The sequence below is a fragment of the Musca autumnalis genome, unplaced genomic scaffold, assembly GCF_047663935.1.
Source record: "Musca autumnalis isolate F117 unplaced genomic scaffold, ASM4766393v1 scaffold_3, whole genome shotgun sequence".
In the NCBI taxonomy this organism is placed as follows: Eukaryota; Metazoa; Arthropoda; class Insecta; order Diptera; family Muscidae; genus Musca; species Musca autumnalis.
The window spans coordinates 41,576,423-41,599,105 of NW_027411866.1; the positions used below are offsets into that span (position 1 = coordinate 41,576,423).

The window sequence follows — 22,683 nt, forward strand, 5'->3', positions numbered from 1 at the left end:
GTTAATAAGTCTCCAGCTGGCAGTAGAGAGACCTCTGTTCTGCCTCTGGATCATCTTCAGCACATCCGCCACCTCTTGATCCGGAGGTGGCACCCAAGCTGTGGCTGGCTCTGCGTGGTATTTCGCTAGTAGGCACCGCGGCTAGCTTGCAACCTTCCCAGAGTGCGCCCGAGCCATCAACCGTTCGGATGAGATAATCTTTCGATTTCTCATCTTGACAGCTGATGGTTTTAACTCCTCTGATAAAAGTTGCCTTGCTAAAGCCAGTCATACTGGCGTCTGCCTCGTCAGAGATTATGGCCTTCCTCAGTAGACGTTCAACCAGCAACCATTGATCCTCACTGATCCTACCTTCAGGATCGGCCCTATCAATGATTGCTACTTGAAGATCCACTGAGGCCAGCTTTTTCGGGATCCTCGCTAGTTTCGATGTCCCCCCCGGCAGATGACTGCTGGGGCGCCGAACTGGAGCTACCTTTGCAGGTCTTCTCCTGTTCAACCCCAGTAGCCGTCTGCTGAGCGGCCACCTTAGCGAATGTGGGAGGATGGATGCTCTGATGTCGGTCCAACATCCTCTTGGCTGTTGGCTGTGGATCCTCCGAAGACCTGACCCGCTTTACTCATGACTGCTGCGGAGAGGTCTTTGGTCTACCACTGGCCTGCCTAGAGGTTGAGGGACCATCTATCACCCCAGCCATCCGACCTTTCGCGTCACCGGCGCTCCTCACTCCTCCATCTCTTAAGGAGCAGGGCTTCTTGGGATCACTCGACGCCTCAGTTGCCTGTTTACCAGGCCTCTGCATCGTCGAGGTTCCCAAGAGGTCGCTGCTTCTATTTACCCCGGCAGATGTGGGGGGAGTCACCGACGAGGCAAATGCTCCTGACTCGGTCTGCAAGTCTCTCTGCTCTAGGAGATCAAGCAATTCCCTGCTTTGGTTTAAAATGTCTTGAATGACTTGGTCCATCGTCAAGGTCGTCGGGGTCACGTCCCCACCCAGGGATTCATGAGGTTCTAGAGGTTCATTGGTCGTAGCTAGGGTCGATATCGAGGGGAGGGGTCGATATCGAGCGGAGGGGTCGATATCGAGGGGAGGGCTGCCCCTGAACATATTGGTCGATGGTGTCCAGTTCCGACCACTAACTACCTACAAGATGTTGGGTGTAACGCTCTATAGTCGTCCGCGCAAGCCATAGCTATTTGCGACAAGATCAGAAGTAGAAACAATGTCCTCAAGTAGTATCAAACCTACGCTTCTACGTGAGTTTTTATGCTGCCACAGCAACAACAACTTGGAGTGCTGACAAAAACAACTTGTTGATCTCTTACAAAACGATAGGCCGGTCTGCGGTAATATATAAATGCGCCAGAGAGGCATGCAAATGTTAGCGCTACGCAGTAGCAGAATAATCAAAGTGCGAAGTCAATTTTATAAAGATGAATATGCACAATTTTCAGAGCATCTAAATCCCAAAGATGAGGAACAAATATTTATTTCATATGAAGAGCATGAAGCGACAAATAGTGGCCAATCTAATCGTGACGTAAGGAAAATCGTAAGTGTAATGGTTTGCTTATTTAATCTAAGAACGACGGGAATTGAAATCACAACATATTGTGACAGCATAAAATATAAAGAGAGAGAGTTCAATGGTCCTATATGTTTTGAAGATATCTTACCCCAGTTGCTGTCAGATAGATGTTACAAAACTCTATTTCCATTATCAATGTTCACTATTGCTATTTCGTTACTTTTACAAAACAAGAACAAGTTAACAAAAGTGGCGCCCAACCTACGCCCTTCTACAACATGGGATTTTTTAACTCTTAAGATGATTAGGAAGAGATGTGCCATCTAGATGCTACAGATGATGGGGTTTTAAGGAAAATTGAGATATTTGAAGGTAACTCTTTATCTTTGCCGCACGTGGTACCATCCAGAGGAATCATAATCTTAACTCCAAAGTTTTAAGAAACATCTCGCCATGTTTACAAAACTCTAACAAATTTTCGGAAGTGGCGCCCAATTGAAAACAATCCATCCTGAGACCTATTGCTACTCATTCATGTTTGTGTCAACCTACCCCCTTATACAACATGGGATTTTTTAACTCTGAAGATGGTTATGAAGAGATGTTCCATCTAGGTGCTACAGATGGTGGGGGATTTAATCAAAATGGAGATATTTAACAGTTTTGTAAGTTGTGAGGATAACTCTTTATCTCTGACACATGTGGTACCAGCCAAAGAATTCAGAATCTTAACTCCAAAGTTTTTAGAAACTATCTCGCCATGTTTACAAAACTGTAACAAATTATCGGAAGTGGCGCCCAATTGAAAACTATCTCTCCTCAGACCTATTGTTACTCATTCATTTTTGTGTCAGGGGGTTTGTTTAAAATCCAGGGGAGAATATGTCGCCCTCAACAAAAATATGAGGATGGTTTCAGGTCAATTCTGTGTCTTGATCCCCGTGGGATTTGAAAGAGTTTTGGTCCCTTCAGTAGTAATCTTCTCACTAAAATTCGTCGACTTCTTCACAGCATGCTGCTGCTCCTCAGACGACCTTAACCTCTGGTTTTGGTTTCGGATTAACAGAGTTCGATATTCCTGGAGGACTTTTACTTGGACGAGGATTTATCTTTTGTAGTGAGTGGAGTCTCTAGAGGTCTCAATACCGTCCAACTCTTCGCTGATAGGAAGTTTCCTGTTAGCTTTGTTAGGAGATAGTTCCTTCCAAACTTATTCACAAAACCTGAGGTGCGTTCTTATCAACTGAAATTCCGTTTCGCGGATGGTTTTTTGGTTCCTTATTTAGGTAGTGATGGCAGTTCAAATTCTTGTCCATTGCTTTGATGTTTTTTTCTGTTTTATGGACTCTTCTGACTTACCAATTTCCTCCTCCTATGTTTTTTGCCTAAAAAGTAGTGTATTGTCTGTTTTATCCAACGCTACCAAGACCGATCTAATGAAACACATCGGCTTGGGAGCCGTTTACAAGTCAAACATTAAAGCCAAGCCGGAAATTAACTTACGGCCTCCATAGGAATGCAAGGACCTAGCACCAACAAGACGTTCGATCGGAGTGTCCATAAAGACCTGGGGTGAGAAGAGTGGGTTTGACCTGCATTTCAATACCTGCAGCATATCTTGTGGACTATTTTTGCATGCCCTCCGATTTTTTGACATTCTGTTATCAATACTTAAGTCTTCCAAGGCTTGAGACGGTAACCATATTACGCTAATACTACTCCTGTCCGTCGAGAGATTTTTTCTTCAGATTTAATGTATTCCTACTTTCCCGAGTACTTACATATCTTCATTCATACTATGGAGGTTATATTTTTTCATTCCAATAAAAATGCATTTTTTATATTTTTATTCATTTATGTAAATATGTATATGTATGTACACTTGTATTATTATTTACACCTCCTCGGGCCTTTCAAAACTCTGACTACCATGCGTTCGCATGTGTTGCTTCAAACCCACTTTCAGCTTAAAACTTTTGCCACATAGCGAACACACATATTTCCTAATGTCCTCATGAATGACAAGATGTTGTTGTAAAGTTTTCTTCGTAATGAAAGCCTTGCCACATGTTTCACACTTAAATTCCCGAATTTGTTTATGCGATCGTATGTGATCCTCCAACTTGGCTTTACTATAAAATCCCTTCGAACAGGTGGGACAATGATGTAGATATTTTTTCTCATGTCGCCTTTTGTGACCGGTAAATGTTTGTATGTGACGAAATGAGACACCACAAATTTCACAACAAAACGGCTTGGCAGCTGTATGCAAACGCATGTGTATCTGCAGCTCATATGAACTAATGAATTTTTTACCACATTCTTGACAAATGTCGTCCAAATCATCCATGTGACGGCGAGCATGTTGAATGTAGGTGGAAAGAACTTTGAATTCCTTGGCACATAGAGAGCATTTCAATGGCATGGTGCCATCATGTTGTGATTTGTGAATTTTAACATACAAGGGATTTTTCTGTTCTAGTCCACAATCTGAACATTTAAAGGGTCTCACGTGATCGTAGAGAAATAACATGTGTTCATAATAAGGATGTTCGTGTCTGGTTACAGGCAAGCTGTCCCTTTGTATATCAAAGCGTTTTTCTTTTGAAAATTCATTGTGTAAAAATTGTAAATGTTCCTTTAGCCCGGTTTCGTCTATTTTCAAATCCATTTCTGTGTTTACAGCTTGCAACATTTCCACCATGGCTTCATTGCGCTTATTTCTGCACCAGTGTTCTATTAAATTTGTGTTCCAAAGGTTGGGGAATTTTTCATATATGCCTAAGAGTTGGGTAATTTGTTTCTGTGTCAAATCACAGTGCTGTGGTTTTAGTTTTACATTGGGTTTGGCGGTTTCATTGTTTGGCTTCAAAAATTCCAGATCCTTAATGAACCACAGTGTCTGTGGTGGTGACTGTTGTTGTGGATCTTTTCCCTGTATAGAATGTTTGTATTGAAGATTTAAATATTTGATGATTTTGGCAATTTGCGTTGTTGTCATTTCAATATGAGATTTATTTTTTAAATCTTGCCTCATTATTTCCCAAAATTTTTCTTTGTTTTTGATGTTTTGCTTTGATGGTGTTTCCCAAAGTTCGGTTTGCTCTTTATAGGAATCTATAAAGGCTTTTAGATTTTTTTGAGATTTTATAAAATTTTTAATAAATGTGGGCACTGAAGTTGTGTCATCATCTTCAGAGGTTGTTGCCTAAAAGATCGGGTTGTAAATTGGTAAAATTAATTTGGAATATATAACAACAAGACTTACTTCATTGTCAAATAATAATGGATTCACGTTATTTGAATTATTAGCGTACTCCTCTTGCCCTTCGGGTTTGATTTCATTTAGTTTTTCTGTAAATTCAGTAATACTCTCCTCCTGCTGCTGAATATCTTTTTCGGATTTAGTTATATTTTTATTAACCAACTTCAAAGGGTCCTGGAAAGAAGAAAAATACAATTTTAAGATTCATCAATTAGCAGCACTCAATAAGCGAACATTAATGGGGAGCCAAGTCTAATCTAAGGGGGCTCCTCTATTTTTAATTTAAAATTTTTAATACTTTTTGAGATATGAATATTCTGCTGCCAATTAGGTGCTCTCTTTGAGGAAATGTATCGAGTCTTTCAGTGACTCAGGAAAAGATAAATCAGCATTGTTAAGCCTTATGAACCTCTTTGCAGTCAGTGAACTGTGGAGCAGCAACCAACATCTTTGGTCATCTCTTCATTACGGAATTCTTGCTGGTGATCGCCAACAAAAACAAAAGTGTAATTGATTTGTATCAATTACGGAGCCACGTTGTCCATTTCACTGGCTTTGAGGACGTTAAGAGTGGTTTTTGATAGGCAAAGAAGGTAGGTAAAGGTGGTACTCTTTCCACCAGGATAACCATCTTGACTCATTGTGGGGGTTAAAGGTCAGAATTTTTTTATTCGAGCAGGTTGCTTTCAGCAGTGATTGCATGACCAATAAAGATCCCCTAAAACCGGGCTCTGAGCCCAACACCTGCTAATCGGTAATTCTAAGGTTTGCAATAGGGTACCGACTAAAATAGAACTGAGTCTCGTTGATAATTGGACGCCTCGACAATTGTAGACTTTGCTATCAAGTTCTTATCACGGAAATGGAGAGCTGTGCCATGATCGACCTCTTCTCCTCCATTACAAACATTAAAGAATCCATGGATTTTTTTAATTTCCAGCACAACAACAAATATAAAATCAATTCCCCAGTTAATATTGACGTCCTTGCACTCTACGAAATAAATCAGAGACTTAGGCGAAAAATGAGGAAGGTCTCACATTTCTACTGGGATGATGTTCCCCCATCGTATGGTGATCCAAGCATGATCTTCAGCTGTCACCTAATGATGGTCACGGTTACCTCCGGACAAAACGCCATTGTGGAGGTCGACGAAGACGGGAAGCAGAACTCTCCTCCTTTATCCACCGCCACAAAGCTGGTTAGCACCAAGGAGAAATATCATAAGATGGCCTACAGGCGATTCCATGAAGGTTCTTCGATAGGTATCCAAATATGTATGTTGACAGAGAAGGATTTTCAGGAGATTGGGTTGAAGCTCGACTTAATTTTTTTCAAACCTGCAACAAGCTTTAATCATTAAACCCAGGAACCTATGAAAGACATACTCCCCTCATTGGAAACATTTGTAGGGAACGAGTCCCTGATATCTAAGAATGGTGAAGGGTCCAAAAGTTTGAAGACCCCTCCCAAACCGCAATTATTCGCCGTAACTCAGACTGGGTTGGGGTTATCGACAGGTCCGGTGGCAACGTCATCACCGAAGCATGCCACATTTTGCCATGTGTGTGTCATATAAATTTATGGTGTATGTCATTAGGTATACATTCATATAATTAGAGACCTCCTCGTGATCGACCTGATAGAAGAAGTTTTTGATTCTCTCTCTTTTTTCTTCTCAACAAATTTGCCTATTTCTGCTTGTTTTAAATTAAAACATTTTGTTTTATATTTTTTGGTCCAAAACATGGCACAATTACCCAGGTAGTGGCATCGGAAAATTTTGAATATGTTATGTCAAAACTTTCTTTATGTTGTTGGGGAAATTACAACAAAAATAATTTTTTTATAAAGGGATTTGACTTTTCATATTCGATCAGCTGGTGTGATACCACTACCTGGTAGTTCTGCCATGGTCCAAAAGTAGTTTTATTTAATTAAAATTAGAACAAAACAAAAACAACAACAAAAACAAAAACAATGTTCGTAACAAAAACATTTTAAATTTGATTTTTATAACAAAAGAACTTCAATTTACAAAGGAAAAACAAGTTAAAAATAAACAATATTTTAACATTAATTTCAATTTCATTATTTCTTCTTTTTTGGTGGAGGAGCCACATTCTCATCAACATCTTTGGTGGCTTGAGAGGAAGCATTTTCTTCCAATACAGCAGGGACAGATGAACGCTTTCTGGATGTCTCTTGTTCGTGGTCAGCTGTGGAATTAGCTGGGTTACAAAGCTGACCAGCGAAGCGTAGGAATTCCAAAAAGGCATCCTTTTCATTTGTCTGGCACCACCTAATAAAGCAAAATTTCTGAATATTATCAATGAAATTTATATTTCGTTGATTATATTGAGAAATATATCCCCTTAAGTCGCTCCATAATTCATCTATATGATTTTTATGCTGTTCCGTGTTTGAATCAACAAAACTGTGGGTGTATCCCTCGGCAACTAAGAAATCAGCTGACTGAAAAATAGCATTCATTATATTATATCTTCTTCTTATCTTGTATTTCAGTTCAAACTTACCTCCCAAAAATGTGATATAATTATAGAGTCTGTTATTAGGTGCTGTTTTATAAGGGTCAATAATGTTTCTTTTGATTGGTTCTTAATGGGAACAACAAAACATTTTTTACTTTCCCTCTCAATGCCAGCGAAAACAATTTGCGTCTTAACAGCATAACGACCACTATTTCCGGTTTTGGCAACACCAATTTCTACTTCCTTTCCGGGGCCACCTATTTGTATCCGAGACTGCAGTAAGCTATATGTAATAACTTCTCTACAAAAGCTATTCCAAGTCACTGCAGAGTTTTGGGAAATTATAAACTTCTCCTTTATGTCATTAAGAGAACAAGATTTCTTAATCCACATAAAGAGAAAGGCAATAATTTGATACAACGACAAATGTGATCTTTCAAATATCGTCCCTTTACGTATGGAACGACTGAAATTGCATGTGCCGGGTCTTCGGCCACGATAGCGTTTACAACACCTGAAAAATGTTATTATAATTGAGTAATTTAATATGAAATATAATTTTTTCTGAACTTACCTCCACAGCCACCCATCAGCACTTGATGAATACGAACACAATTTCAACATATGACCTTTATTGCAAGTTAATATTCCCTCCACAGGAAGCAGACCCCAGTCCTGTAGCTTATGAAGCACATTTTTAGATACAGGACTGACTTCTTTTTTCTCAAAGAGTTGGAAAATTTCCTCCACTTCTTGTAACATGTTGCTTTATTTGAGCTCGACAAAGTTGGGAACATGTAACATAGTAAAATTTAACGGTACATTTTGAAAAATTTACGCCATTTTGCATTTTTTAGAAACGAATTTGAATGGAAAAGGGAGTACATGAAAACATCTGATTTTTTATGTTATGATGAAGAAGAAAAGTATCAACCTTAAGATAATATGTCTATTCGATAACTTCGCAATTAAAAAGTACTTTCAAAAACTTTTTCTCTCAACTCGCTCTCTTGTACTGAACATGTTTTTTAATCAAACAAAATTTTGTACAAATTTTTGATTATCGTACAGACCTAATGTATCTGGAGTAGCGTTAAGTCCATATTTATATTAGGCAATTTTCCTAATTTTTTCCGAATTTTAGGTATTAAAAATCTGTCTTGTTCAAACCACCATAAGATTTTTAAATTATTGTTAATAGACCAAGAATCCACAAGTATTCCAGCTTTTGGAACAAATATCCTTTACCGATCCTTCGCAGAAAAAATACAGAAATTTCCTTTAAATCGCAGATTTTCTCAAATAACTGGCCTTCGGCTTATGGACAGGAGCGAATTTCGGTACTACAGTGGTAATTTTTTCATAATTTTCTGCGGTAGGTCGGTAAAGGAAAGTTATGCTGGCCCCACACTACTGACAGTATGATCGTAGACCTACGTACTTACCTTCACATTTTTCTCATCATTCATAATCTCCACATCCTCTAAGATATAAACGGCTTTAAGAACACCATCTTCACTTTTATTATCATTACATTCATCGTTATCATTGTAAACAATATCTGGTTTCTCATCGGATTCTGATTCCTCATCGCTCACAGCACAATGGATTAGACATGGAAGCATAAATGATTCCTCCAGTTCAAAATATTTATCATGGTGACATTTTAAAATGTATTGATAATTCGAATTTATTGTCATAGGAGACTTTAGAATTTCGCCAATTTTTATATACTCCGTGTAATCATTCATTTTGTTTTATTAAAAGATATCTTCCAACTATTGTTTTATTGGTTTTTATTTCTTCCTTGTACTATTTACAAACTGAACTGTAGGGTATGTTCAGTTATCCTGGTTTGTTTACATTTTTATGTGCTGCCAATAGGTCTGTCCGGTTACTTTCTGCTAAACCCAAGGTACAATAATACAGGTACAACCATGGTGGAATAAGAAGATGTTACATCAAATCATGCAAAACGCTTGTTTACATTTTGTATGAGATATTATTCACAATAATGCATTTTGACAACTAATGTGATAATCAGCTGTTTTTGCCGTTGAACCTGTATTATTGTGCCATGGGTACAATGGCAAAACAGCTGATTATCACATTATTTGTCAAAATTCATTATTGTGAATAAAATCCCATACAAAATGTGGGCAAGCGATTCACAGTGATGCACTATTGTGAGCAAATTTGACGTTTTGCATGATTTGATGTAACACCTTCTTATTCCACCATGCTTTCTGCTAAACCCATGGTACAATAATACAGGTACAACGGTAAAAACAGCTGATTATCACACTAGTTGTCAAAATTCATTATTGTGAATAAAATCACATACAAAAGGTAAACAAGCAATTCACAGTAATGCGATATTTTTACGTTTGGTGTGGTAAATTGACCGATTATTGTTATCGATGTAACGCCTTCTTATTCCATCATGGCTAAACCTAAATAACGACGGGACGTACACAAATATTTCACCTTTCTACCACAACAACGCTCTCTGAGCGTCCGTATTACCCAAATAAGTTGAGTACAAAATCACATTTAAAACACCAAATCCTCGATAGTGTCATCGATTTTTTGCCAGCTCTAGTATACGGTCGTATATTGGTATGGGCCTTTCCCAGCAAGATCTTCTTGACAAGTTTGACAAATTTCCTTGCAGTTTATGGGTACTTTACACGATATGTTTTTTACATATGAGTTGTCACTTCTCCCGTACAAAATGTATATGTAAAGTGACAACTCATATGTAAAAAAACATATCGTGTAAAGTACCCATTAGACACGCAAATAATTGGTCTGTTCCAGTACTGCAAAAATCTACTCATTTTTACTATTTTTTCGATATCATAAAGGAAAAATTGTTATCGTAGTAAAAAATAGTAGCTTCTTGATAATGGGAAAGGGATAGGTAATGGAAAGCAATACTCGATTTTTCGACATTTCGATTTTGGTCTAAAACTAAAAATGCGATTTTTCGGTCAGGCGATTATTTCACTTGTCATAAGTCCACATTTATGCCTTGTTCAGACTGACGGTGTTTCGCTCTCTATTCGTTGTTCGACCCCAAATTACGATGTTATTACTTCATTTCCCATACAAAATATTCAATTGTTCAATTTAAATTACTCTCAGAACGACGATAAAATATGTCCCATCTCTAACAAATGAGAGAATTTATCGAAATAAATTAATTATGACAGGAAAAATACAAAATTTAAAAATTTATTAAAAACCCAAACATTTTTAGAAAAACTGCAAAATATGAATGAAAAGTAAACGGTTTAACTACTAGTATACATTCAAATCATAGCAAATTTTGCTTTCTCCTTCATTGCATTTACATTTCCTGTCCATCGTTTCAAATTCGCGTAAAAATTTAGAAACAAAAATTAAATTCCTGCCGGAAAGTCTGTATATCAATATGTTATTTTGGCAGGTCTCTCTCTCTCGTTAATTTTTAAAATAGAAAAATTTGAAAATATACTGAAAACACAAAAATTGTGAGAAAAAATAGAAAACACGAATGAAACTAATATAATTTAATATTAAATAGATATCTGAAAGAAGGACAAATATTTTTTCAGTTCATATCAATTAACTTTACTCGTCTTTTGGCTGAAACTTTCTTTAATATAAGTAAACAAGAACTATGAAAATATGAATCATATTGCTATGAATCAAGGCATATTTATTAAAGGTAGAAGTGACAGTCAGCTGTATTCATACTTTTTTGTAAATTTAGTTTTCAAAATGTAATAGGGTCTACTCATGAAATTTGAAACTTCGAAATATACTAACATAAAATACTTAATTTCATTGTAAACGTGTAATAAAAATTACCTACGAGAGTTCTGAATGCTTTATATTTACATTTTGATTCAAATTTGTTCTATTTTAGAGGATTTTCAAAATGTATTTATGCGTTTCCTGAAAAAATTTTTGGAACGACCCTATTATTCAATATTTTCTTTGACAATTAATTTTCAATAACAACAATGTTGTTTTTGTAAATTTTTTAGTTGTTGTAATTCTTGCACATACCTTCTATAAATTTGCCTTGCTATGAATGATGTACCATGTCGTATGAACGGGTTAATTCGTGTACGTAATTGTGAACATGGCATTACATTAGGCTATTTTCCTTGTGGGAATTGTCAGTTTGTAGGTGAGAGAGGGTGTTGAGAGGCAAAGGGTTAGGTTAGGTTAGGTTAAAGGACGCGCAGCTGTCGTGTTGGACAGCCACTCCACTCGGAGACCTTATGGTCCATTGTGTTCATCCTATAGTAAGGGTAGGAGAAAAGAAAAGAAATAATAGCATATCGAGTTTAGAAATAGGAAAAAGGAATAATTAAGTAAGTTAGAGGATAGTAGAGAATGATTAAGTAAGTGCTACGGATTGAGAGATTATTTGTAAGGAGAGAGAGAGCGAGTAAGGAGGTTAGCCATATTAAGATGCTGTAGATTGTTCGTGTTGAAGCCACTTCAGACCCTTGGCGAGAAGAAGCAGTGTTGTCGGCTCGGCTTGGCAGAATGTTGTCAGAGATGATAATGTATGTTCACCCATTGTTTGAACTCTCCTGGTCCTGAGCATTGGACAACGGCATAATAAGTGCTCAATCGTCTCTGTTTCTTCTTCGTCTTCGCATAATCTGCAGTAGTCCGTGGGGTCATCTCTATCCCATTTGCAGGTCATTGATCTTATCCTGCAGTGTCCCGTGATAACTCCAATCATTAGTTTTAGATCGGGTTTTCTCATAGAGAGTAGGGAAGTGGTCTTCCTTTTGGAGAGGTTGGGCCAGATTGCCTTTGATACCTTGCAGCCAGGTTCGTTATTCCAGTTCTGACCAGCCTTCTCCCTGTATGTTTGTTCTAGGAGCCGCATGAAGTGAAACAGGGGTGGCCTGATTGAGTTGTCGATTTCGATGTCGTTTGACTCAGATCCGCGACGTGCCAGTTCATCCGCCTTTTCATTTCCCTCGATGTCGCAATGCCCCGGGACCCAGCACAAGGTAACGATTGATCGTAGGGCCTCCAAAGCTTTCCTGCAGTGCAAGACCGTAGCAGATTTGATTGAATGGGATCTAAAGCTGGGTACACATTGTCAGTTTTGAATGACGATATTTCGCAATTATCGATAACTGTCAAACCGTCCAGCAACCACAAAACATTTTGTGGTTGCATGATGAATGACAAAAATGAACGGCCACACTAACAAGCAACAACAAAGCTGTCATTCAAAACTGACAATGTGTACTGTACTTAAGTGATTTTAGGGCCGCTTGGCTATCCACATAGATAGTCACCGGTCCGGCTATATCCCCTTCCATGTTTTTAATCAATTCTGCTGCTTTCGTGACCGCAAAGATTTCGGCTTGGAAGACGCTACAATTTTCGCTTAGCTTGTACGAGATCCGTAAGTTGAGGGTATCGCTGTAGACGCCCGCTCCTGTTCCCTTTTCCATCTTGGATCCGTCGGTATAAATCTCTATACCGGGTAGAGGTAGGGAGTTGTGGGTCCAGGCTTCTCTGTCAGGTATCCGAACTTCAATGTCGTCGAAGTGTAATTGTGGTGATATATAGTCACTGATTACCTCCAAACCCACCGATAGTCCAGATTGTCGTAAGATAGCAGCATGGCCGTAGTCGAAGTTACGCCATGAATTTAACTCCTTGAGTCGGAGAGCACTCTTTGCTGCCAACTCCTGTACCACGAGATTCATCGGATGAAGATCCAGTAATACATTGAGAGCAGCCTGTGGAGTAATTAGGAGAGATGCCGCTCTTTGAACGACATTAATCTTACGGAGAAGGGATGTCTTACTCAAAGCATTCCACCATACCAATGAACCATAAGTTAGAATGGGGCGAACTATGGCCGTAAAAATCCAGTGTATGACCTGTGGTTTCAAACCCCAACTCTTACCAATAGAGTTCTTGCAAGAATAAAGGGCTATAAGTCCTCTCTTGGCACGTTCCTCGACATTCCTTTTCCACGTTAGTTGGTGGTCCAGGATAATGCCAAGGTACTTGGCCTCTAGGGAGAGCTTTAGGGCCACTCCATCCAGCGTTGGTAGGGTGAATGGTTTGACTTTTCTCTTGTTCGTGAATAGAACCAGCTCTGTCTTAGATGGGTTCACCCCAAGTCCATTGTTGTGTGCCCATCTTGATAATTTGTCCAGAGCTCCTTGCATGAGTTCCGATAGCGTTTGTGGGAACTTCCCGGTGATCATTATGACCACGTCATCAGCATAAGCTACAGTCTTTATACGTAGTTGGTCAAATTCCTTAAGTATTTCGTAAATCACCAGGAGCCACAGCAGTGGTGATAATACACCTCCTTGTGGTGTGCCCCTGGTGACAGACTTCCGAATGGAGGTCTCACCGATATTTGAATTGATTATCCTGCCGCTAAGCATTCCATCGATCCAATTGATCAGTGTAGTGGAAACACCTAAGTTCAAGAGTGAATTGTGGATGGATTCGAGTTTGACGTTATTAAAGGCGCCTTCTATATCTAGAAACGCTGCTAACGTATAGTTTGAGCCCATCATATTCCTCTCGATTAGACCAACGACTTCATTAAGTGCAGTCTCCACCGATCTGCCTTTGATGTAGGCGTGTTGGGCAGGACTAATAACACTGTTTCCAAGTTTGGACCTTATTCCTAGGTCAAGCAATCTTTCTAACGTTTTCAATAGAAAGGAAGATAGGCTGATTGGTCTGTAGTCTTTGGGAAGCGTGTGACTTGACTTCCCCGCTTTGGGGATGTATGTCACCGTGACCTCCCTCCACAGAACCGGTGTGAACGATAGACATAGACAGGCCCTATAAATATGATCCAGGTGTGGTATCAACACCTCCAATGCGTTTTGTAGCATAGCAGGGAAGATACTATCTGGACCAGGTGATTTAAAGGGCTTAAAAGTGTTTATCGCCCAAGCTATCTTTGTGTGACTTATGATCTCCTCGATGACACTCACTTCCCCTGTGGCTTGGTTACACATTGGTGGATCGGCTGAGCGATCTGGTGCATCCATGCAGTTGGGAAAGTGGGTTTTGGCCAGGAGATCCAGAGTTTCTAGACCGGAGTTAGTCCATGTGCCATCATCCCGCTTGATACTGCCGATGGATTTAGGGTCCTTCGACAGTACTCTACGAAACCTGGCTACATCCTTTACTCCCTCTATAGACTCGCTAAAGCAGACCCAAGATCTGCGTTTAGCCTTCTTTATTTCGCTGTTGTACTTATTGAAAGATACCTTGTAGTTCTCCCAATCTGTGGACAACTTCGTTTTGTTGGCTTTATTGTAGAGCCTTCTGCTAATCTTCCTGAGATTAGCCAGATCTTTCGACCACCAGACCGGTTGACATCTTCTGCCTGGGTAAGTGAGTGGGCAGGCGGTCTCATAGCTGTCCACCAAAACCTCTGTCACGTGATTCACTGCACTATTAACCTCTGTGGCTGTATGGGGGTATCGTGACACTCCCAGCTTGGAGCTTACTAGTTCATTGAATTTGTTCCAGTCGGTTTCCCGTGGATTTCTAAATGGTGGCTGTCGAATGCCATTAACAGAGACTTGGAAGAATATCTTCCGATGATCCGAAAAGGAGCATTCTTCCGATACCCTCCAGTCACTGATAATAGATTCGTCTTTATTAGTGAGGGTTATGTCTATAACCTCCCCCCTGATTCTATTTTGAAAAGTGTATTCATTTCCCCTGTTGCATATTCTGAGATTATATTTTAAGATAAAATCGAATACGGACGGAGGCAAAGGGTTCCCAACATACCAAAAAAGCTTAAGAAATATAATAAGCTTACCAACATAAGCCTCAAGCTTATAAAAGACTTGAGAAATTAGTTGTTAAAAGCTTATGTCATAATTGTAGAATAATCGAAACGGAGCCCTTGTTTATAAGCTTACCTTTCTTATTGTATAATAAGCTTATGCAATTAATATTAGGTGTGTCTTTTTACGTGATAATTTGTAATAATTATTACGAAATGTTACTAAATGCTGTCTTTTTATACAAAAAGTTCAGTAAAAAAGAGCGAAGGGAGAGAACAAGTTTGACAGTTGTTTGCTGAGAAATTGCTAAAAGTTGCTGAAAGAATTTTGCCAGCAAGTTCGATCAGCTGTTTTTTAATCATCTGCAAAGGGTCAGCTGCTCAATGTTTACCTTATTTTTTTGTGAAAAAATACTATAAATATTACGACTCAGGTTTATTTATTAATTATTTTATTAATATATTAATTATTTTCTATTTATTTTGCTTAAAAATGAAGAATTTTTTCATTGCTTTGGAGTTATTTTTTTGGCGCCAATGTTTTTGTTTTGGTTATCAACTGTTATCTTGCTAAAGTTTACTAAAGGGATGTTTACACCATCTATCAATGTCATATGAGCTGTCATTTCTTTCACCCATTCGACATTCTCTATGTTTGTCAAAATTGACGTCATCCATACAACTTTCAATTTGTGCGTTCATACCTACAAGTGTTATTTTCGTATGACATAACCTATAAATATAAAAACAGCTGTTTTTGTCATTGTTTACATTTATTGCTGAGTTACAAATTTGCGCAAATTTTTAATTTTGGTTGAAGGAAGGCATGTTTGATGTAGTAGAATAGGTTTTTGGGGTTATAGAGGCATTCATGTTTTGCCACAAAGCAATAATTTCCAACACTGCTCCTTTCGACCAATCGATCTAAAAATAACATAAACACCCTTTATTTACTTTTCTAAATACTTAAATATACATAACTTTCCATTTTCTTTTTTAAAAGATTTTGTTTTTCAATTTTTTTTTTTTTTTTGAGAATGCCAGAAAACAGCTGATAAATTTATGTTTACATACGAGAATGCCGTATCAAATAGAGCGCTCCCTAAATGAAAAATTTACATATGAGTTGCCAAATCATTTTGATAGATGAAAATTTTCATAGTGGCCACACATAGTAGGGTAGACAACATTCGCAGGTAGAAAATTTGACATCTCATACGACATTGATAGATGGTGTAAACAACCCTTAAATGCTGTCTTTTTACTTTTTTCTCTATTTTCGTATCAAAGAGTAAAATCTCTCTTATGTCTGGTTTACATTCGGCATCGTTTCGTGATTTCGAAGGCGTTTCGTGATTTCGCGCGGAATCATGCAAAATTTATCATGATTTCCCATACAAAAATGAAATCATCTTATTTCGTGATTTCAGCGAAATCAACATCGAAATCACAGTACACATGATATACAACCCTGTGTTTGCCTAAAAAAGTGCCAAAAGTTGCAACACTTTTCACGTATCACACAAGGTAGATAGTCAATTGCTGCAACAAAAAATTTTAGGATCAAAATTTGTAAACAATGTGAATAAAATATTAAATTACTTTTCTTAAATGCTATTTTTCATTGTGTTCCCGTACTTTTTTAATGGTAATGTTAGAAAAAAGAGCGAGTTGTCAAAAATTTATTAAAAATTCCGGGAACGGAAAAATGTCGGAAATTGCAAAAACTCCAGCATAAATGTCAAAATCAACGTATTAGCAATCATATCATGATCATGCTTGCTGCTAGTTTCTACTAGGCCAAAATTGTATGGTAGAAATCAGGTGAAGAACACAACTGTTATCGATCAAAATTTATTATTATTTTTCCATTTGTTGAAACCATACACAATTAATACGATATATAGATAATTTTACGATAATTTTCGAAATAAAGTTGTAAAGTTCTATATTGTCGTATATTTTTGATGACTAATACAATTTACAATAACTTGTTTTGAAAATTCATGTTCGATCAGCTGCGCATATGCATCTACCTTGATCATTGTGATATGTTTGAAATCAACAAAAAATAAGTGTAAACACCGGGGTGTATTTCAGGATTTCGTGAAATCCAGTGGATTTTGGAGCGCAAATGTAAACTTGGCATTACTCTCTGAAAAGAAGTTACTGAATAATTATAACTGAAAAAGTAAAAAGACACAACTATTATCTTAAGCTTATCCTTGTAATTTTAAATCAAGCTTATATATTTTTTTTTGAATTTTTATTCAAATTTTTTAATTTAGTTTATATTTCTACATGTTTAATATTTTTACTTATTTTATTGTTATTTTTTATGAAAATTAAGTAATTAAATTTTTTAGTTTATGATAACATTAAATAGTTGCATTTTATATTTGCATTTGCGATTTTTATATATGTTTCGCATCTTTATACTTTTAACGAACTGAAAGAATGTTTGGGTCCAACGAGTCCACTGCTGCATCTATGAAAAGTAGAAATTTCGTTATATTTTTTCAGTTAATGTCTAACTTGAACCTACCTACTATGCCATATTTGGTGCCTTGGCATGTTAGTTGCCAAACCGAATTACAAACAAAATTTGTCAAGCAGCCCTCCGGTCATTAGTGCACACATTCTCAACCAGCTGCAAGCGGGATACTTCGAGCATCTCTGAGAGTGTTTTAATGCTCTCGTATCTTTTTGTAGATTTAAAACTATCTTCTTAATAATCCAGAGTTTTAAATTAATAGCTGTGTTCCTTTACTTACCTGAGGTTACCATTTTTAACCTGCAAAGCCTTTCCTTAACCCCGAAAAGTGGCAAAACTGGAAGCAATTTTTAAGATAGTGAGAGGGAGAGAGAGCGAAAATGACTTTCTCTTCTACCACAGGCTACCAGCAAAATTTCTGCAGGTAGAAAATGGCAGAACTGATTTTTCGACTTTTGTTTGACGATTATTTCACAAAATGGACGAAAAACAGAAGAAAAAGTCGAACGCTGACAAAACTAAATTAAAAACTGTGAAATAAAAGACGAAAATTGATTTTTTTATGTTTCTTTTAGACATTGCTGCCAGATATACCATTTTTCCGTTCCTTTACTTTTCTGGTAAAAATGTCCATGAGAGAGCAATTTTGACACTTTTCTCTTTTACCACCCTTACCATTAAAAAAGTAAAGGAACAAAGCTAATTTTTTAACACTATACACTCTAAATTTTTTGCAACAAGATGAGGCACAAAATTTGCGAAATTTAAAGTTTCACACATTTTTGTTGAAATACGAGTTTCATTTGTAATTTGAATTTTTTCATTTGTAATTTGAATTTTTCTATTTGTAAATCGAAGTTTTTCATTTGGAATTACAAATGAAAAAAATCAAATTACAAATGGAAAAATTCGAATTATAAATGAAATAATTCGAATTACAAATTACAAATTAAATAATTCGAATTTCAAATGGAATTCTCAAATTAAAAATGAAATAATTCGAATTTCCAATGAAATGTTCAAATTACACGTGATATAATTCGAAATTCAATTGGAATTCTCAAACTACAAATGAAATCTCTCGAATCACAACTGAAATTATTCGAATTACATGTGAAAATGGTGTAGTAGTTTTAAAATGATTAAAATATTGATTTTAAAATAATTTAACTTTTTAAAACTCTTTTCTGTGCAGAAAAATATTCTTGATTGCCCTGAAGGTCTTTTCAGTGCTTTTCGCTACAATCTGCTTATTTTCAGTATCAAACTTGCCACCAAAAGTTGTTGAAAGCTAATTTGCATTTTTAACAATCGCCTAAAACAAACCCAATTGTAGACCATTAAACCTCCAAAAAAAGTATTCTTTGTTTACAAGAGGTAGGCTGACTTCCATATTGTCAGTTGCTTTGTATTCGTGCATGAAACTAGGGGTTCTTAAATCGAGTTCCATACCAGAGTAATTTTATGAAATTGCAGTAGTGGGGAAATCGATTCAAGAACCCCTAGCTTCATGCACGAATACAAAGCAACTGACAATACGGAAGTCGGCCGTATTTTGCATAGAAATTAATGGAAAAACCCACTTGCCGCTTACGCAAAATATATTTGAATAACATTTTAAACTTGTTTTATTTATAGGTATGTTATATTTAATTTATTTTAACAATGGTTTTATCTTAATACAATATTTTTGTGTGTTTATGTTATTTTTTATTTTCACTGATCTTTATTCTCTTGGTGCTCTCTACGTCGATGCGTTTTCATATGATGATATATACCCATACGATTTTTAAACATTTTACCACAAATTTCACATGGATATTTTAGTTCGGTTTCATGTGTCAATAGATGAGACTTTAATGTAGTCTTCGCCTTGAAAGCCTTTCCACATATGTTGCAGACACAATTCCGTTCATCTCTGTGAATAACCATGTGATTCTTCAATTCGTGTAGTGCATAGAATTGCCTTGGACATTCTGGGCATGTATGGCAATATTCTTTATTATGTCGCTTCTTGTGCAATAGCAGGGCATTGCTGTGGCGGAATTCTTTACCACAAAGTTCACAACAATATGGTTTGGCACCGGAATGAGTACGCAAATGTAATCTCATATCGGCATCTCTTATAAATCGTTTACCACATTCCTTACATTCTGATGGTAAATCATCCATATGACGACGACAATGTTGTACATAGGATATATAAATAGTATAGGTCTTTTCACATATTTTACACTTAACAGATCCGTTACCACCATGACTGTCCACATGAGTTTTAAATGTAAAAGCATGTACAAACGTTTTCTTACACTTAAAACACTCAAATGGTCCTACATGATCACGTAGATATTTCATATGTTTATAGTATTCCGATATAGCTTCAGGTTCGGTTTTTTTCATTTCCAAACGTTTATCTCTACTGCAAAACAAATTGATTCGAGAAACATACATCTTCAAGTCGTTTATATTAATTTCCAAATTAAATTTTTGTTGTATAGCATCGATCATTTGTTTCAAGGCCTCATCACGTTTGTTGTTACAAACGTATTCCACTAAATCGGTATTCCATAGATGTGGAAATTCTTCATATATTTTTAAAATTTGTATAATTTGGACCTTCTTGAGATTATGGCAACCGAGTTGAGTGAGTGTTGGGTTAAAACTTGCCGATGGCAAAAAATTTAAGAGCTTCACATACCATGGTGATTTTGATTTATTTTCACCACCATCGTTCTGTATCGCTATTCTATATCGTGAACGCAAATGTGCTACAATATCACGTATTTGATCCATAGTTAGACTTTGATTATGTTTTTCTTCGAAATCGCAGCCTATTTGCTTAAGGTATTGAATTTTTTGTGGCGCCGAAAGTTGTGAGCTTACACCATATTCCCATAACATTTTTTGACTTTTATAGACAGCGATAAAAGATTGCACCTTTGTTCGGCATCTGAAGAAATCATCTACAAATTTCGTTCTCTGATATTTTTGATTTTCCTTGAAAACATAGTAAATGTGAATAACGAAATAATTTTCATGCAATATCATTTAAGTTACCTTATTATTATTATTTCTTCTTCGCCTAGCTTGGGAAGTCTGCTTATCTTCTGTTTGATCTTCATCTTGACTATTATCTTCAAAGACGCCTTCGAGATCTTCTTGTAAATCGCTTTCGGAAACGTTTCCACTTGCCGGTTCTTCTTCCTCTTCTTGGATTTCCTCATTCACACCAGCTTCTTCTTCATCATCTTTGCCAAGGAAAATATTTAGTTCGGTATTGTTGCAAGGGTCAACTTCCTCCGTTTCGAAATCATTAGAAGATTCAAAGACGTATTGTTCTTCAATCTCATTTAGGGATATCTTTTGGAAAAATAGTAAGTTTCATCAATTAAAAGAAATATTATTTTAAAAAAACATGTTATCAAAGTACTGTTGAGATAGCAACGTTCCAGTAGTTGAACGATTGACAGGCCCACCATCCGTTCCAGAATCTGATGTATAAACATTACCTGATGCTCATCATCGTTAACTTCTTCCTGGTTTTCGACCTCTTCTTTGACATCCTCTGCAGTTAGTTCTTCTTTCTTGGGTTTCTTGTCGCACTGCGTTTCCAACTCGGACTCATTACTGTCATCGTTATAATGTTTCTGCCAATGTGGAATGAAAAGTCGGAGCTCCAAATAGTACTTATCACAATCACTACATTTTAATATAAATTGATCTTTGTCGGTTATTGAAGGCGATAATAGGATTTCGCCACACTTAATATAATCATCATAGTCTCGCATTTTGTTTTAAATTAATAGCACTTTTTTGTAAAATTTAGCCGCGATTTATTTGTTTACAAGTCTTGCGGAATGATAAAGGGATATGTAGATTGAATGCATGATAAAAAAAACTATTTGGGTATGTTCAGTGATTTGTGTGTTAATAGTAGCTGTGTTCCTTTACTTACCTGAGTTTACCATTTTTACCATTTGTTACCATTTTTAACCTGCAAAGCGTTCCTGGAAGCAATTTTTAAGAGAGTGAGAGTGGAGAGAAATAGCGAAACTGCCTTTCTCTTCTACCACAGGCTACCAGCAAAATTTCTGCAGGTAAAAAATTGCAGAACTGATTTTTCGACTTTCATTTGACGATTATTTCACAATGAAAAAGAAAATGGACGAAAAACAGCATGACAACTAGTGTGATAACCAGCCGTTTTTGCCGTTGTACCTGTATTATTGGTTAATACCATGTCACAATTACCCACCACCCAACATAAAGAAATTTTAGACATAAAGGCCTGCGTACATAAGCTGCTTTGCCTGATTGCCTTGCTTTGCTGCTTCAATAAAAAAATAAAAGAACAAAGAAGGCCGACCCAATTTCCAACTGATGGCAACCCAGTTCGAAATTTCGTCTTTATTCTATTATTTTAATTACGTCAGAAATGAAGCAGGTAAGCAAGGCAATCAGGCAAAGCAGCTTATGTACGCAGGCCTTGATTGCCTTGCTTTCCTGCTTCAATTTTGACATAATAAAAATAAAAGAATAAAGAAGGCCGAGGAAATTTCGAACTGGGTTGCCCTTTTCTTTTTTATTCTTTTATCAGAAGTAAGCAAGGTAAGCAGGCAAGGCAGCTTATGTACGCAGGCCTTAACATAATCAAAATTTTACAATGCCACTACCTGGGCAATTGTGCCATGGTTAATACCATGGTATAATCTTTACAAGGTACGACACAGCAAACATATGATTACAATTTTTTCTGAGGTCAAATAATTTTGAGTTTGTTTGTATGTATACATTTATTTATGCCCAGTAAAAAGTTTGCATCAGCGGATGCAGTTAAATCATTAGAACAATTGCCGCTGGAGTACACCTTTTCCTATGAATTCACCTATGAATTTTACAAGAGAGCGCGCAGCAAGGATGCACTCCATTTTGCTTCCACGGCACACAGCTAGGATGCACTCCATTTTCGATCCAAATCACAGCCTTTGATGTAGTGTTTTGGATTGAATTGATATGCAGTCCAAAGATGCTATAAAATGCAAGCCATTCCAAATATCCCAAAATAAATAAAATACGTCGCTTATTCGTGTAAATAAGA

At 36.9% G+C, this 22,683-nt stretch overlaps 1 protein-coding gene across 1 annotated transcript; it reads right to left on the reverse strand.

The window, feature by feature from the left end:
- Positions 1–3,395: 3,395 nt before the first annotated feature.
- LOC141398155 (uncharacterized) lies at positions 3,396–21,470 on the reverse strand. The gene is made up of 6 exons (XM_073975387.1): positions 21,095–21,470; positions 20,643–20,945; positions 19,306–20,582; positions 8,733–9,039; positions 4,799–4,969; positions 3,396–4,738 (listed from the first exon to the last, which is right to left on the reverse strand). Exons 1-6 carry the CDS (start codon positions 21,371–21,373, stop codon positions 3,425–3,427), a joined length of 3,651 nt encoding a protein of 1,216 aa, XP_073831488.1. The 5' UTR covers positions 21,374–21,470; the 3' UTR covers positions 3,396–3,424.
- Between the last annotated feature and the right edge of the window lie 1,213 nt (positions 21,471–22,683).